The 19329-nt window shown below is 37.2% G+C and overlaps 1 protein-coding gene across 2 annotated transcripts in view; it reads right to left on the bottom strand.

Moving 5' to 3' along the window:
• Positions 1-19329, bottom strand: part of PIK3C2G (phosphatidylinositol-4-phosphate 3-kinase catalytic subunit type 2 gamma) — a 358071-nt gene that overhangs the window by 217957 nt on the left and 120785 nt on the right. For both annotated transcript variants that reach the window (XM_034645915.1, XM_011228226.3), the window contains 2 exons: positions 8451-8565; positions 832-962 (listed from right to left, as the gene is read on the bottom strand). In XM_034645915.1, the coding sequence (XP_034501806.1) occupies positions 832-962; positions 8451-8565 (246 nt within the window). The remainder of the gene's footprint in view (positions 1-831; positions 963-8450; positions 8566-19329) is intronic.

Genomic DNA, 19329 nt, shown 5'->3' with positions numbered 1-19329 from the left:
TTAGTTTTAGCCACCATGACCTCTTGCTTAAAAAATTACATCAACCTTCTTACTGTACTAATTCCATTCTTATTTTCTCCTTAATCCATTCTTCAACTTGTGGTCCAAGGGCACACTCAAAAAGATTATTTAGATCACATGACTCTCCTGGTCAAAGTATTTAAACAATTTCTTATTCTTGGAATAAAAGGCTTTATCACATTTTATATCTTATCACAGTATACACATAAAACGTTACTTCCTTAGTTTTATGTTTTTGCATGCTATTAATGAGCACAATCACCCATGGCTTAGATATTACCAAGTAGAAAGTACTGATATCACTAGTTCTCTTACAGCTCTTCCTGGGATTTTACTTTATTTTTCGGAGAATTACTGTTTGACAAAATTTAAGTACTCCTTAGTCACTAATTTAGTGGCACTAAAACATTATTTATATCTATTCTTTTGAAATCTGCCATGAAATTTAAATTTTGCTTTTTCCTATTTACTAAAACAACTTTTTACTCAGTTGAAGGATGGTTAAGCAATGGTTTATCACTGCTAAATGCTGATATATATCTAATCAGTCTCTGCTTTGTTGTACTGAACTGAATGATTTCCAATCTTTTTATACTTTTTATGTATAAAAGTTGACTAAAGTTAACTTTACTTTGACTAAAGTTAAACCTCTATTGCTAAAAGCAATGGGAAAAAAATCTTTAAAAAACATACAAAATCACTAATTAACTCCTATACATTAATTGATAGTCCAACAGATGTGACTTCCAGTATAATTGATGGTATCAAAAACAGTAGGCAAAATTCACTCACAAGACCTGGGTCACTTACAGTAAGGGTGACTGTTTCTGTGAAAGTCTGGCTATGTGTTTTAAACACTCTTTTGGCGGTTCTTCAAGATTATTTCTATTCTCTTCAGAATCAAGTTTCATATACTCCCACTCAGTAGCTGGAAAATCAATCTGGAATAAAGAAATGATTTGCCATGTATTAAATGCCTCAAAATGTATTATTAATTTAATATTCTCTCTCTAAAGTTTATAGAAACTAAAGGAAAATTCCTATGTTTTCTGTGCTCTTTTTTACTTAAAACTAATTTTTAAAAGAATCATTAGGGTTGGGGCACCTGGGTAGCTCAGTAGGTTAAGCATCTGACTGTTGATTTTGGGTAAGGGTTGTGGGATCGAGCCCCATGTCAGGCTCTGTGCTCAGTGTAGAGTCTGCTTGACAGTCTCTCTCTTCCTCTCCCTTTGCCCCTACCCCTACTTGTGTGCTCTCTATCTCTCTCTAACATAAATAAGTAAAATCTTAAAAAAAAAAAAAAAAGAAAGGAATCATGAATCATTAGGGTTTGGACTTGGTATTGAAATACATATGGTATTTAGCAAATCCTCAATTATTACATTAATTAGTAATCTGCAATGTTGTCTGAGGAAAAATGAGAAAAAAATAGCAATATATGAAATTTCATGAATTTAAATATTACATTTTTGTTTAATGCTAAAATTATATCCTTTACACAGTTCAGTATTAAAATGTCTTTATATGATTAAATGATAAAAATTGTAGATGGTGATTATACTTTTCTCATGGAAATACCTGAGAAAAGAAAAAGTTACTCTATGTTGGTTTATACTTGGAAATCTACAGGGCTGTGAACCACTTTGTAGACATGAAATTTCTGGTAAAGATCTGTTTAAGTGTATAACCAAGTACAATATTTTTGCTCTTGCTCTGTAGTTCAGATTTATAGACAGGGCTAGAATTCAGGCCTTTTTTTGGCAGAATGTGCTTTCCTTTAAACCATATTTCGGCAATGATCTTATTCTCATAAATAAAAAAAAAGTTAACAAAATATACAGTTTCAAACTATGTAAATGAGCTAGATATTTTAGTGCCCCATATGTGTGTTTAAAGTTATAATACATTTTTTCAAATTAAAAAATCTAAATTATTTTTCTCTGCTGAACTATGCTAGTTTGGGATCTCAGAGAAAATTGAGAAATATTATAAGGTAGACTGTGAGAGTTACAGCTTGAAATACAGTCGAATCTATTTGGGTTATTTACTAGAAAAAAGTTTTAGCAATTTTATAACCCCTAAAATTTGTTGCCACATTTGTTTTTGGCATAATTTTTGTTATACTGTACCATTTATTACTCCAACATGATAAAAGAACTGAGTCATAGAAAAGCAATATTATAATAAATTTTCCCTCTTGACAGAAAGATTAATTTTGGTCCCTTGGAGAGAAGTTACTCCAGTATTGGCAGGTTATGTTACTTTTTCTGTGCCCAAATATTTTAAACACATGAAACAAAAATACTAGAAATAGTATTTGATGAACTAGTTCAATTTTATGTTGGTTTTAAGTGAAAAGCACAGTGGATAAGGAAACTAAAGCTACTGGATGAGAATACTGAAGTATCCCTATACACAAATATATAATAAATTTTGATATATTTCCACTGTGAATTTTTAATTTCTGATATATGAATAAGGCCCTATACAGACTGCATTATTTCATACGTCATGAGGCTAAAATTACTGACCCACTGATAGAAAATACTGGCACTTCTCCCAAATGCCTCTTGTTCTAATTTTTCACAGAAGTGAAGTTCCCACACAGTATACGTTATTATATTTGCTCCAGAATTTTTTCGTGTATCGTGAATTATGGAAGATATAAAAGGGATCCAACACCTTCAAAAAACTTAAAGTCTAATTAAGGAGAAAAGATATACATTAACAATTAAAGTATAGTACAATATATATACATAAACGCCAAAGCTGTGCTTCAAGTCAGTGATGGCAAACATGTGACTCCGGTTTTCTCCTTCTATCATTGTAACTAACCAAGCCTGCTTTGGTCTCAAAAGTATTTTTAATGGAGTGCTCCAGGAGATCTCCTCAACTGTCTCCACTGTATATGCCGTAATACCCATTTATTACATTCCTGCCTCAAGCATCAAGGATAGACTCCTGATTTCAAGAACAGCAACGACAAAAAATTTTGAGGCTCTTTTTTCTGAGAGATGCAGGAAAAAATTCAGACCTGATTATCCAATCCTCTGGTTCACACCTCCTTATACATCTGGATATTGACTTCTTGTGTTCCATTTATGCCTCTTACTTCACTTCTTCTCCTCATCCTTCTCCATTTATACTTGACCACCATGGTTCCTACTATAACTTCATGACTTGGAATTCCTTGAGGAAGTTGCTATGAATGTCCCCAGTGTCCATGACACAACCATGCCGAGAGGTGTCCATGGGCCCAGCCTGGGCCCCCATGATTCTGTCAACTTGTTCAAAGAACTAACTCCTTGGACTGTAGATGTATTTTGGATATTACAAGGCACATGAATGTTAGACCATAAGTACTATGGTAGTTCAGGGGAAGGAAGGATGCCTACCAACTGGATGCAATTGTGGCGAGTTTAAAGGAAGGAATTGTAAAAACCCATAAGGCAGTTCAGGAGTGATGGAAAAGAAATAAAAAATCTGCTACATTAGGATGCAAAATGTACTGTGTTCTAAAGACTTGGTATCAAGTCTTGGACCAATTGTGGACATATAGCCAGACTATTGTCTCTCCCTAACATGGTTGATAATGGAGAGTAGGCATCTAATATAATGTTAGGTAAAGTAAAATACTTCAGGTGAGTGAGTAAGAACTGGTTTAAGAGGAAGGTCACTTAGATAAAAGGAAGAAGCAAACACTCTAGAATCTGGATTCCAATAATTGCGATAAAGTGCTAAGTTTAGAAATATCTGTAGGTTGGATTACTGTAGTGATCACACATAGCACTGATTTTACAAATATTATATCTCAGGTACTATGCTAGATGTTGGGGATAAAAACACCCAATGACTTCAGAAATCAAGAATTCAATGGGCAAAAAGTCAATAAGAAAGAAATGTAATATGGTCCATGTGTTAATAAAAATCTTATTGGTTATTATATGAATGCAGAGGAAGGTCACTTAACCCTGCTTGGGGTTGAAAGAGAGGAGAGCATGTGGGAGAGATTCTAGAGGAGGGCCTGTGGATCCTAAAAGATGAATATTAATTACACAAACAAAGTCAGAGGAGGGGTAGGCAGTGGATGGTAAAAGGAAGAGGGAGGGCACGCTGCAAGCAGAAAACAGTATTTGTAAATGCACAAGGTAAAAGCAGGATAGTGCATGTCAGAAACAACAACATTTTCAAAGTTGCTGGAGCTTGAAGTGTCAGACAAGGAGTGGCAAGAGAAACAATGGGAAGGGAGTCATGCTGTAGAGCGTGACCTTAATTCTCTAGGAAGTGCTGAGTTATTGAAGAGTGTAAATAGAAGAGTGACAGGTTCACATTTAAGTTTTAGAAAGATCAAACTTATGGATTTTGGATTATAGAATGACAAAACTAAAGGCAAGAAAACCAGCTAAACTACTGTAACCGAGAAGGGAATTTTTGAACTAGGGCAGATGTGGCAAATTGAAAGTATATACTTGGGGAATATATGGGAGATAAATTGGCCGGATATAGTATAGACTGAATATGAGTAGGGATAAAGAGGGACGAGGCAAATGAAACAAGGAGATGTATGTAGGAGCATGAACAGACATAAATAATTCAGGGAGTGAGAGCAATTTGGAAAGAAAGGTGAGCTCAGTTTGGGATATGTTTTCTTCGAAACCGTCTATAGAATATCCACGTGGGAGTTTCAGCAGGTATGTGGCTGTATTTGTCTGAAGTGTGTAACATGAAAGAACCTGAACTAGAGATAGATTAAGAAGTGAATCTGGATGGATAATGTGAATAAAACCTCAGAAATGAATGAGATCTAGAAATTCTAGTGCCAGATACATATATATATATATAGAGAGAGAGAGAGAGAGAGAGAGAGAATAAAAACATATGTCCACACACAAACTTGTACACAAAAGTTCACAGCAGTGCCACTCTCAATAGCCAAAAGGTAGAAACAATCTAAATGCATATCAACTAATGAATGGATAAAGTATAGTAATACTATTCAACATTTAAAAAGAATGAATACTGATATATGCTACAATGTCGATGACCTTTGAAACATTATGCTAAGTGAAAGAAGACAGTCACAAATCACCAAGTATTGTATGATTTGATCTATATAAAATATGCAGAATAGGTAAATCTATAGAGACAGAAAGTAGATTAGCAGTTTCTTAGAGTTGGGGAAAATGGGAGAATAGGAGGTGATAGCTAAAGGATGTAGGATTTCTATTTGAAGTGATGAAAATGCTCTAAAATTGATGCTGGTGGTAATTGTACATATCTTTGAAAAAACTAAAAAAAAAAAAAAAAAAAGAGTCCCAAAACAATGAATTGCACAGTTTAAATGGGAAGGTTGTATGATATGTGAATTCTATCGCAACAAAGCTTTTTAAGAAATTCTCCCAGGGAGAGTATATATACTGAGAATAGCAATGGGCAGCAGATGGAAACTTTGAGAACTGTCAACAGGGAAGACTAGCAGAAGGGGAGCCTGGGAAGGAAACAGAGAAAGGATAATGAGAGGAGAAGAGTGTTCTGTAATGGGAAAGAGAGTGCCAGAAGTTGCAGAGAGCTAGTATGAAGAGAACTAAAACCACCACTGGATAGGGCAACTAAGAATAACAAATAAGCCAGAATATAGTGAATTTAGACATGAACAGGGAGATGGGGAAATAGAGGAATATAAAATAGAACAAGAGCAACATTGACTAAAACTCTGCTCTTAGTTCTTAAATTGTGATAGAGCCACTCTACTAGATTGTACATAGAGAGAGGTAGGAAGTTGAAGGAGATCCAGGTTAATGGAATCATGCAATAATCCGCCTCCATTTTTTTTCTTTTTTTTTTAAGTTTTTATTTATTTGACAGAGATAGAAAGAGCACAGGAGGGGGAGCGGCAGGCAGAGGGAGAGGGAGAAGCAGGCTCCCCACTGAGCAAGGAGCCCAAAGCAAGGCTGGATGTGGGGCTCGACCCCAGGACCCCGGGATCACAACCTGAGCTGAAGGCAAACACTTAACAAACTGAGCCACCCAGCTGCCCCAATCTTTGTCCATTTCTGAACTCAGATCTGCTTCACTCCATACACTGCTTCTGGTTGGCACTTAAGCCATAGAACCTAAAATAAAGTGATGGACTCAAAGGATTCAGGTTCTGTGACATATCATATCCCTTCTCATACTAGGGTGTCTACCATGGGGCAGTAACTGCCTATCTAATAAAGACAATCAGAAAAGTACAGATCTGAAAGAAGTTGGATAGGCATAGTGTAACCCTTTCATTGTACAGAGGTGAAAGTATGTTTGGTGACTTGATCAAAGTCATAAAGTTTTCTGTTTAAGAGCTAAAACCATAACCCAGATTTTCTAACTCTGAGCCTGATGTCTTTACCTGATACCTATCTTGACTCCTTAACACAAACACTGGTGGCAGAATTTGCTAATTTCCTCACTATAATCTTTAGGCTGAAAGATTCTGCTCTAAATTTAGCTGTATATAATTAGAGTGATATTGGTTAGTAAGGGTTTTAACTTTAATAACTCCTATTTTATTTTGTATATTTTATCATCAATTAAAAATACCGAGAAGTTTCCTTTTATGTCTATGCCATTTGAAACTATTTTGTAAAAATTAGATTATTTAACTTTTTGCATACTGTCGAATGATTTACATGTCCCCCCTTTTTTTATAAGATAAATTTGGTTATAGCTCCAGATGTCTAGTTGGAAATATGTGCTGCTCTTGAATACTTGAAACTAATCCTGAGATTCCACTTGCCAGGATCTGTGTTCTAAAGGAGCTATTCTTCTCATCTAAGAAGAATAATCTGATAGTTTCTCCTGCTTCTTCCACTCCCACCACTGCCGATAAAGACTCCTTGAATCACAACTTTATAGCCTCAAAGGTTTGACAATGGTCAGACTTGGAAGATTCTCATTAAGCAAGGTAATTTGTATCTGGCAAGCAATAGTCTGTTAAAAAATGCATTTTAAAAAAATTTTATTTATTTATTTATTTATTTATTTATTTATTTATTTATAGATCATGAGTGGGAGGGAAGGGCAGAGGGAGAGAATCTCAGGCAGACTCCATGCTGAGCATGTGGAGTCCAACTTGGAGCTTGATCTCACAACCCTGAGATCATGACCTAAGCTAACCAACTGAGCCACCCAGGTGCTCCTGCATTTGTCCTTTTAAAGAAAGGTGGTCATCATGTTACAATGGAACATCTGTTAAATAATAAGCCATTATATGTTGAGTACCTATGATGTTGTGCCAAGATTGAACCTGAACAAACACTCTTTTTCCTCATCATATCCATGACCTAGAAGTAGATCCTTGATTAATGTTTGGCAAGGACTTCCTTTTTCACAGTGGAAACCACATTTTTATTAGTATAATTTTTCTCTTCCAGTTTCAACATCTTGCTAAACTTTGTCCCTCACCCCAAACCCGGAAACTTGAGCGTAGAAACTCCACTAGCTTTCTCTAGAACAGCTCTGCTCAAATGAGGGTAATTTTATCCCTAAAGGACATCTGACAATATCTAGAAGCATTTTTTGATTGTCAGAACTAGGCAGATGCTACTGGCACATAGTAGGTAGAAGCCAAAGATGCTGCTAAATGTCCCGCAATGCATAAGACAGCCCCCACAACAAAGAGTTATCTGGTCCAAAATGTCATTAGTGTTGAGGTTGAGAAATCCAGTTATAGAAAGTGCTGCCCAGATAGCAGTTGCCAGTTTTACCCTGTAAAGATGGAAAGTCCATATTCCCTGCATTTCCATATATGGGAGTGGCCATGCTTTATGTATCCAACCATTATGATCATTTATAATGATGAACACACAAGGAGCTCTCAGCAGTAAGGACCAAAGCCTGGAATCATTAGCCACCTTTTATTCATGATTACAAATCACAGAAAGAAGAGGGGGTCTTAAGAGTAAAGAAAGTATGTTGAATGGATTTTGTTTGCAGTTTCTCCTCCACTACTGACCTAGTGCTAGTCATATAGGAAATGTATAACTGAAGGATTTTAAGGAATCAAGACACAATGCAGAGGCAGATGTACCAAGTTAATAATATATACCAATGACTGTTTTCAGACAATGGAAAGAAAAATGAATCCACATAATGAATGTACTAATGGCAACACTCCATTTCTTTCCTTTGTGATCATGTTTGAGGGAGAATGGCTTGAAATTGCTGTTATATAAGCTGGGGGAAAAGTGTTTTGAGAGTACTGAATACAAAATAAAAGAACTAGAGGTTTTACAAATCCCAACAGACTGGAGGAAGAGAAGACTATTAAAATGTATGATCCTAATAGGAAATTGTTTCTGTGATTGAGAAGCTACTTATCAACCAATACTTGCTGTGTATACTTTTTTTTTTTTTTTGCCATGTATACTTTAATCTCATAGCGTGACACTTACCTGCAGGATCACTGGAGATGGCTGGCTTATATCCCACACTCCTGGAGCTATCATTTCTATGGGAGGCTCATTCTGTAATGTCATGCTGAATAGCATAGACCCTAGAATGGATTTGCTACAAAAGACAACACATACAGACAGACAGAAGTCACTTCAAGAGGAAAGTTATTATTATCTATAAATGCTTTCTTCTGGAATGTAAACATAACCAGTTATTTCAGTGGCTTCATTCAATAGCTAGAACAGAAATACAATATTCCATAAGCATTGATACTGATTAGTAGTTAATTCTAATATATGACGTGCATAGCTATGTTCACAGAAGCTACATTTATTTTCCACATGAAAAAATTATTTCCACATAGTTTCTGACAGGTAGAATTTATTCTTAATACCCAACAATATTGATTACAAGATGGGACTAAGGATCTTAAATTTATATTCTTGGAGTTATGAGTGCCTCAAGTCAATAAAGATATCAACTCTTCAGAACATGTTTGCTCCACAAGTGACTAAATTTGCTGAGCATCGTTAAAGGTATGAGCTCTAAATTTATAGAAAGAAAAGACTGAAATTAGCATATGATTTGCAGAATCAAAATAGTTGTGGGAATTCAGAGAGGAAATGCTTCTAAATAGAAAGATTATTCATAGCCTGAATGTTTAAAAATAGGTTGTAAATTACCATTGTAAATGAGGTTGCATACAGGAAGACTTTAGACAGGAAGAATTCATGGATGGTTTTAACAGCTTCAGTAACATCCAAATCCACAGATCTTCCTAGGAATTAAAAGAGAATCTATACTCGACTGTATGTATGAATTAGATTATTGGTAAAATGTTCCAATGATCACTAAGGACAGTCTTTGACTTTAATATACCAAAATAAAAATGTGAGGAAGGCAACAAAAATTAAATTTAAGTTTATAAAGAACTTTAAGACATCAAGTGAGTCTTTTTGAAAACACTATAAAGGAGGAAGAAGCTAAGATGGCAGAGTAGTAGGAGGACCCTAGGCTTGCCTTGCCCCTCAAACACAGCTAGATAAGTATCAAATCATTCTGAATACCCAAGAAATCAATCTGAGGACTTACAGAACAAACTGCACAGCTAGAGGGAGAGAGTAGAACACATTGTTGAAGGTAGGAGGTGTGCAGATGTGTGGAGGGATGGGAGCCCTGCTCACAGAGAGAGATGAAAGAGGAGCACACAGGATCGCACAAGAAAAACAATTCCCCAGAGTCACTGACTGGGAAAATAAGAGGGGCTGATTTTCATATTTGCCACCAGCAGGGCTCAAAAACTGGACTTTGAGAGGTCCATGGCATGGGTGGTATAAAGATCTGAGGGTGCTGCAGTGCTCCTGTAGAGAAGGCAGGAAGGTAATTCAGGGGGCAGAGGGCACAATCCGTGGATCACCTGAGATGCACTGGGAGATGGTTCCCCCTTCTTGGAGTTCATCTGAGAGAGAAGGCATTGCCTTTCTGGGGACAAAGGAGCCAGTGGGCGCCATTTCCTTTCCTTCACCCCTCAGCATAGATGCAGAGACACCTGCTGAGGGCAGCTAACCCGGACACTGGCTCTTTAGTGCACTTTGCTCCAAACCCCACACTCCTGCACTCTGGTGCAACTGCCCTTCTGCGTCAAGCCTGCACTGATACCAGTGCAGCAAGATCCTCCCCCAGAAGACCAGTGCAGGTCCCTGCCACACCAGGTCCCTAAAGTTTGTTTGTTTGTTTTTAAGTAGGTTCCACAAGGGGCTTGAATTCACAATCCGGAGACAAGGATCGAAGAAGGTCCTAAGCTGAGACCTAACCTGAGGTCAAGAGTCAGACACTTAACTGATTAAGCCACCCAGGTACCCTTAAAGATTGGAGTTTTAAATCTCAGCTGTCCTGGCTGGGCTAAAACCCAAAGTTCACTGTGCTGCTCCACTACAAGTAACCCAGACACAGACAGCATGAAAACGGTGATCTGAAAAACACCTATGATGCAGGAGAGGAAATTATTCAGTCTTCTAGGAGGGCCTCCCTGACAAAAGCAAGCATAAACTTCCCTCTGTGGTGACAAAGGAGCTGCCATTTCCCTTCCCCACCCCTCAATATAAACCAACTTCAGTAAACAGAACAGAACCAACACTGGTGGCCTAAACCTAAGCCCTGTCCCCACTGTGCTCTGCTGGTACTGCTTTTCTCCAGCAAGTGTGCCTGAGGACCAGTGCAGCAGCTCTTCCATCTGAAGGCCAGCACAAACCCTTGCATGCACCACATCTACTGACCATAGAGTTCTGCAATACTTCAGCTCTAGTGGAAAGTTTCCAGTCTCTTTTAAAAGGCAGATTAGAGCACACCTCATTAAAATTCACCACACTCTGGCCAAGGTTCAAACACTGTCCACTACAGGCAAGGAGAAACCCTGAAGAAGATTGACCTGACAGACAGAGCAGCCATAACACAACAGCAGAGTGCACGCAGCATACACCAGAGACACTTCCTGAAGCACCAAGCCTTGAACATTACATGACTTCTTCATAAAACCATTACTCTAAAGAGCAGGAAACATAGCAGGCTTTCCTAACACAGAGAAGAAGACAGAGACCTAGACAACTAGCAAGACAGAGGAATTCATCCCAAAAGAAAGAACAAGAAAAGGTCATGGCCAAGGATCCAATCAAAACAGGTATAAGTAATATGCTTGATCCAGAAATTAAAGCAACAATCATAAGGATACTAGCTGGGCTTGAGAAAAGCATAAGAAGATACCAGAGAGTCCCTTACTGCAGAGATAAAAGAGCTTAAAACCAATCAGGCCAAAATAAAAAATGCAATAACCAAGATTTGAAACCAACTGGACGCAATGACCATAAGGACAGAAGAATCAGAGGAATGAATAAATGATAAAGAGGATAGAATTATGGAAAATAATGAAGGTGATCAAAAGAAGGAAAGAAAAATCTTGTATCATGGAAGTAGACTTAGGGAACTCAATGATTCCATGAAATGTATTAATATTCATATCATAGGAGTCCCAGAAGAGGAAGAGAGAAAGAGGGAAGAAGGTTTATTTGAGGAAACTATAGCTGAAAACTTTGCTAATCTGGGGAAGGAAACAGACTTCCAAATCCAGAAAGCACAGAGAACTCCCATCAAAATCAACAAAAGTAGGCCAACACCAAGACATACTGTACTTAAATTTGCAAAATATAGAGATAAGGAAAATATCCTAAAAGCAGCAAGACAAAAGGATTCCCTAACTTACAAGTGAAAAGAAATAAGGTTAGTGGCAGAGCTATCCACAGAAATTTAGCAGGCCAGAAAAAAGTGGCATGATATATTCAACGTGCTGAATGGGAAAAATCTGCAATCAAGAGTACTCTATCTGCAACGCTATCATTCAGAGTAGAAGGAGAAATAAAGAGTTTCCTAGACAAACAAAAGCTAAAGGAGTTTGTGTCTACTGACCCAGTCCTGCAAGAAATATTAAAGGGGACTCATTGAGTGGGAAAAAGACTAAAAAGGAGCAGAGAAAATCTCTAGAAACAACGAGACGAGCAATAAAATGGCACTAAATTGATATCTATCAATAATTACTCTGAATGTAAATGGACTAAATGCTCCATCAAAGGATACAGGCTGTCAGAATGGATAAAAAAGCAAGACCCACCTATATGCTGTCTACAAGAAACTCATTTTAGACCTAAACGCACCTGAAGATTGAAAGTAAGGGGATGGAGAAATATTTTATTATACAAATAGACATAAAAAGAAAGCCAGAGTAGCAAATACTTATATGAGACAGACTAGATTTTAAACCAAAGACTGTAACAAAAGATGAAGAAGTGTACTGTATCAAAATAAAAGTGTCTATCCAACAAGGAGATCTAACAATTATAAATATTTTTTGAGAGCACCCAAATACATAAAACAATTAATAACAAACATAATGGAACTCATTGATAATAATACAATAATAGTAGGGGACATTAAGACCCCACTTACATCAAGGGACAGATCATCTAAGCAGAAAATCAACAAGGAAACAATGGTTTTGAAAGACACACTGGGACAGATCGGCTTAACAGATATATTCAGAACATTTCATCCTAAAGCAGCAGAATACACATTCTTTCAAGTGCACATGGGGCATTCAACAGAATAGATAAAATACTGGATCACAAATCAGGTCTCAAGAAGTACAAAAAGATTGAGATCATACCATGAATATTTTCCGACCACAAGGCTATGAAACTTGAAATCAGCCGGAAGAAAAAATTTGGAAAGACCATAAATACATGGAGGTTAAAGAACATCCTACTAAAGAATGAATGAGTCAACCAGGAAATTAAAGAAGAAATTTAAAAATACATGGAAACAAATGAAAACGAAAGCACAATAGTCTGAAACTTTTGGGATGCAGCAAAAGTGGTCCTAAGAGGGAAGTATATAGCAATACAGGTCTATCTCAAGAAGCAAGAAACATCTCAGATACCACCTAATCTTAGATCTAAAGGTGTTAGGAAAAGAACAACAAATGAAGCCTAAAGCAAGCATAATGGAAATAATAAACATTAGAGCAGAAATAAATGATATAGAAACAAACAAAACCAGTAGAACAAATCAATGAAGGACCTGGTTCTTTGAAAAAAATTAATAAAACCGATAAACCCATAGAAAAACTTATCAAAAAGAAAAGGGAAAGGACCCAAATAAATAAAATCACAAATGAGACTGGATAGATCACAACCAACACCACAGAAATACAAATAAGCAGAACATTATGAAAAATTATATGTCAACAAATTGGGCAATCTGGAAGAAATGGATAAATTCCTAGAACCATATAAATTATCAAAAGTGAACCAGGAAGAAATAGAAAACTTGGAAAGGCCAATAACCAGCAAACAAATTGAATCAGTAATCAAAAATCTCCCAACAAACAAAAGTTCAGGGCCAAATGACTTCACAGGGGAATTCTACCAAACATTTAAAGAAGAGTTAATACCCATTCATCTCAAACTATTCCAAAAAAATAGAAATGGAAGGAAAACTTCCAAGCTCATTCTAAAAGGCCAACATTACCCTGATTCTAAAACCAAAGACCCTGCTAAAAAAGAGAATTACAGGCCAATATCCCTGATGAACATGGATGCAAAAATTCTCAAGAAGATACTAGTGAATTGAATCCAACAGTGCATTAAAAAAATATTCACTATGATCAAGTGGGATTTATTTCTGGGTTGCAAGGGTGGTTCAGTATTTGCAAATCAATGTGATACCCCTATTTTAATAAAAGAAAGGATAAGAGCCATATGATCCTCTCAATAGATGCAGAAAAATCATTTAACAAAGTACAGCATCCGTTCTTGATTAAAAAAAAAAAACACTCTTCACAAAGTAGGAATAGAAGAAACATGCCTCAATATCATAAAGCCCTATGTAAAAGACCCACCACGAATATCACCCTCAATGGGGAAAAACTGAGAGGTTTTCCTCTATAGTCAGGAACAAGACAGGGATGTCCACTCTCACCAGTTATTTAGCATAGTAATGGAAGTCCTAGCATCAGCAATCAGACAACAAGAAGAAATAAAAGGCATCCAAATTGGCAAGGAAGAAGTCAAACTTTTGCTTTTCGCAGAAGATATGATACTCTAAGTAGAAAACCCAGAGAACTCCACCAAAAAATTGCTAGAACTGACATATGAATTCATTAAAATTACAGGACACAAAATCGATGTACAGAAATCTGTTGCATTTTTATACATGAATAATGAAGCAGCAGAAAGAGAAATCACAGAATCAATCCCATTTACAATTGCACCAAAACTCGTAAGATATCTAGGAATAAACCTAACCAAAAAGGCAAAGATCTGTACTCTGAAAACTACAAAACACTTATGAAAGAAACTGAAGAGGACAAAAAGAAATGGAAAAGCATTCCATGCTTATGGTTTGGAAGAACAAATATTGCTAAAATGTCTATACTACCCAAAGCAATCTACATATTTAATGTCAGCCCTATCAACACTACCAACATTTTTCACAAACCTAGAACAAACAATTCTGAAATTTGTATGGAACCAAAAAAGACTCCAAATAGTCAAAGCAATCTTGAAAAAGAAAAGCAAAGTTGGAGGCATCACAATTCTGGACTTCAACACCTATTACAAAACTATAGTCATCAAGACAGTATGGTACTGGCACAAAAATAGACACATAAATCAGTGGAACAGAATAGAAAATCCAGAAATGGACCCACAACTATATGGTCAGCTAATCTCGACAGAGCAGGAGAGAAATTCCAATGGCAAAAAGACAGTCTTTTCAACAAATGTTGCTGGGAAAACTGGACAGCAACATGTAGAAGAATGAAACCGGATCACTTTCTTATACCATACACAAAAATATATTCAAAATGGATGAAAGACCTAAATGCGAGATGTGAAACCATAAAAATCCTAGGGGAGAACACAGGCAGCAATCTATTCGACCTCGGCCATGGCAACTTCTTACTAGACACATTACCAGAGGCAAACAAAGGAAAACAAAAGCAAAAATGATCCACTGAAACTTCATCAAGATAAAAAGCTTCTGCACAGTGAAGGAAACAATCAATAAAATGAAAAGGCAGCCTAAGGAATGGGAGAATATATTTGCAAATGATATATTTGATAAAGGTTTGTATCCAAAATCTATAAAGAACTTATCAAACTCAACACCAAAAAACAAACAATCCAGTTAAGAAATGGGCGGAAGACATGAATAGACATTCATCTAAGGAACACATAAAGAAGATATCCAAATGGCTAACAGACACATGAAAAGATGCTCAGCATCACTCATCATCAAGGAAATACAAATCAAAACTACAATGAGATACCACCTCACACTGGTCAGAATGGATAAAATTAACAACACAGGAAGCAAGATATTGGCAAGGATGTGGAGAAAGGGGAAACTCTTATACTATTGGTGGGAATGCAAACTGGTGCAGCCACTCTGGAAAACAGTATGGAGGTTCCTCAAAAAGTTAAAAATAGAACTACTCTACAATCCAGGAATCATACTACTAGGTATTTACCCAAAGGGTACAAAAATACCGATTCAAAGGGATATGCACACCCTGATGTTTATAGCAGCATTATCAATAATAGCCAAATTATGGAAAAAGCCCAAATGTCCATTGACTAATGAATAGATAAAAGAAGAGGTGGTGTGTGTATGTGTGTGTGTGTGTGTATAAAATGAAATATTACCCAGCCATAAAAAAGAATAAAATCTTGCCATTTGTAACAATGTGGATGGAGTTAGAGAGAATTATGCTAAGTGAAATAAATTAGTCAGAGAAAGACGAATAGCATATGATTTCACTCATATGTGGAATTTAAGAAACAAAACAGATGAACATAGGGGGAGAAAAGAACAGCAAACCATAAAACAGACTCTTAACTATAAGAGAACAAACTGAGGGTTGCTGAGAGGAGGCAGGTGGGAGATGGGTTAAATGGGTGATGTGGATTAAGGAGTGCGCTTGCTGTGATGAGCACTGGGGGTATTGTATGTAAGTGATGAATCAGCAAATTCTACTCCTGAAACTAATATTACACTGTATGTAAACTAGCTGTTATTTAAACAAAAACTTGAAACTAAAAAAAAATACTATCAACTTCCATTATTCCATTCAACAGACACTATGTAAAATATGAAGGAAAAATCCAACAAATAAAGTTCTCTTTAAACCTTTAGCTTTCTGAGACTTGCTTATTTCCCATGTCTAAAGATATTGTTAGAAAGTATCTGCCCAAAGGAGTATAACCTGTAAACATTATTGGACAGATATTTTTACAGGACCCAGGATTATTCTTCTAGCAGGATGAATTTTGAATTTTCTTTATCTTTGTTCCATACCTCCTTCAGCTGGTGAAACTTATTTTTTGGTATAACAATCCAGAGGGATGGTATTAGCAACCTAAAAGTCAGCTTAATGCTATAAAGATTAGAAAATTATTAATTCATTTTTCACTATAGAGTATATAACCTTTCCCATAATGGTCTGAAGCATCCATCTGCCTAGAAAAAAGTTTTGGATTAGCGTCAGGCAGAATGCAAGAGGAGGAAGGAGCACATCTAACACCAAACATGGAGGACTCAGATGTTAATATTCCCCATACCATTTATAGAAAATATTCTGTCCATAGTTTAGGGTTAACAAGAATGAGGAAGGAGGATGTGACACACTGGTGGAGACTGCCACTACTTTCTAGCAATTTGATATTATAGGAAGCAGAAGATAGAGAAAGAGGAAACAGAGTGAGTATGGCAGACACAGGTGTCCCAATTTCCTCCTCTTCTGCCTTTGGAAGGCAAATGCAGAGAAGTGTTAGATAAATGAGCACCACTCAATGCAGAGGGTGCTCCTTTAACACTCCATGCTTCAAATCCTGGAGGAAAATCACATCTTGAGCTACTCCTGTACCTACTTGTGTCATGACCTTAAAGTTGGGGCCACTTGGCAAAGAGACAGAAGGAGCTCTTGAGTTTAGCTTTATTAGGCTTTTTTTGGTTTCTGTACAGAAGGGATGAGATGTAGAAACAGCTAAAAATATCTAGGTGAGGGGTCCCCCAAAAGTGGTCATGTGGTGGGAAGAAGGGGTCTCTGTGATAAGGGCATCTGATTGAACAACCCAAGATGATGCCAACTGGGAGTCACAATTAAACCTCAGATGGCTCTGTGGTACCTATGAGAGCCCAAGTCATTCAGGGAATGCCTGTAAGCCCTAACCAAGCTAGAAGAGCCCCAGCCATGAGCTACACTAGCTGTAACAAGCAGTCACCAGCTTAAAACATGCATTTGATTTGTATATCAGAAGTCACCGGCCAAAGCATCTGTTCCTTTCTGATCCTGTGACTCCAGCACCCTTAGAAAATTAGAGTTTAAGGAAGCTATCTGAATGACCGAATGTCTTATCCAAAAGAACTGTGTATTTCTAAAAGAACTATTTATATTACTGAATTGACTAATATTTTGTCATTGATGTAAAGTTTTTTCTCCTTATTAGTTACAGGGTAGGAGCGCATGAGGAAAAGTGTGATTTATTTATTGCATTTTTCCTCACATCTAAGTTGTATGATGAATTATACTTATGACCTTATTATACTTATATGTCTTGGCCATACTTCACTTTGAAAATCTAAGTGATCCAAGGTAATTCCTACAGTGGATGAAGGAACTCAAGAATAACTGTCAGTATCTGTCATTACTCTCCTTGGATGAAGTCTGGATTAACAGTTGCCATGGCCTTAACCCTGAGGCATAGTGTGCAGAATGAAGTCGGAATATTTGAATCAAGTATGTGTATGAAGAGACTTATCAAACACTAGAGAATAGTGAGAATAAACTTCTAGCTGTCCAAGTGAGGCTTATATATCACATACTTCAAGGCAATTCAAGAGGGAAAGGATGTTTGGCACCATTCTTTGGGCTCTCTGTATGTTTAATATTAGCTAATTTACTTTCTGATAATGGATTGTACTTAAACATCTTTTGAGATATTGCAAATATCTCTACAAATAGATACCTGTAATATCTAATATATTCTAATACATTAATATCTGTAATATCTAATAAATTCCCAAAGACTTCTGTAAATAGAAAATAGGATGATGAAGATGATTAGTGGAATTAAGATGTGAAGAGAACACATCTAAGATGGTGGTCTCAGGAAGAAAATGAAAATGGAAACTTTTAATACCCAGGCCAGTGGGGATCACAGTACTTTTTATATTACTACTGTTAGAAGGTTGATTAAGTCCATTTAAAATTAAGCAAACAGTTAAAAACATGATGAAGATACGAAATGGGAAACCATTTCTTTTGTGAAAAAAACACCAGGATATCTCAGGGCATCTGTACCCTATCTTCATTAGGTAGGCTAAGTTCAATTTCTTTGAACTTCTTGGATAAAATCAGTGGTTTTCAAAGGAGTTTTATATTTGTTTTCACATGGCTTGATGGTTGGAGGTGCACTTTAGGAAGGTGGTAAGGAGATGGCAAATAGTTTGGATGCCAGGATTTTAAATTCTCCCCTTTTCCCATTCCTCACCCAACAAAACACATGGACTAGTCATCACTCTTATACTCTGAGATTTTGAATTAGATGCCATTTGAAAAAGGGCCACACTGCTAAATATAACAGTTCAAAATATTTGTTCTGGAATATCCTTAAGGATCTATCTGATTTCAATATTGTATAAATTCCTATGCCTAGAAAAACCAACCCCAAATCTGTGGCACCAGATCAGATGGGCTGGTTTACCCTCTCTGGACCCCTGTTCCTCTAGCTATGAAATAAATGGTTTGAATAAAATAATTATTGTCACTTTCAGTTATAGGATTTTATGTGCATCATGGCTTAGCATTCTAGAACCAAGAATAGAAAAGACTCGGGGGGGGGGAGATTAAGATGGCGGAGGAGTAGGGGACCCCTTTTTCAGCTGGTCCCCTGAGTTGAGCTGGATAGGTACCAGACCAGCAGGAATATCCACGGAATCAGCCTGAGACGCAGGAAGATACATCTGGATCTCTACAAATGAACATCTCCAGCGCTGAGTATCGAGGTACGAAGCGGGGAGCCGTGAAACCGCGCACAGATATCGGAAGCTAAACAGAAGGGGGAGGGAGCCGCCGTGTCAGGGCGCCGGGAAGCGGTAGCCACCTGCAAGGGGGAGCGGACAGACCGCGGACCCGCACGCTTGAGACAGCAGGCTGAGAAGGGAGCTCCGGGAGCGCAGGCGGGACGGCTGGCGGTTGGCGGGCCACCTGCACGGGGGAACAGGCGGACGCTCGGACGTAACCCGCGAGACAGCAGACTTAGAACGCGA

This window comes from Ailuropoda melanoleuca, chromosome 16, assembly GCF_002007445.2.
Source record: "Ailuropoda melanoleuca isolate Jingjing chromosome 16, ASM200744v2, whole genome shotgun sequence".
NCBI classification, from domain to species: Eukaryota; Metazoa; Chordata; class Mammalia; order Carnivora; family Ursidae; genus Ailuropoda; species Ailuropoda melanoleuca.
Note: the sequence above shows the minus strand (reverse complement) of the source record. Positions and strands in the feature narration are given on the sequence as shown.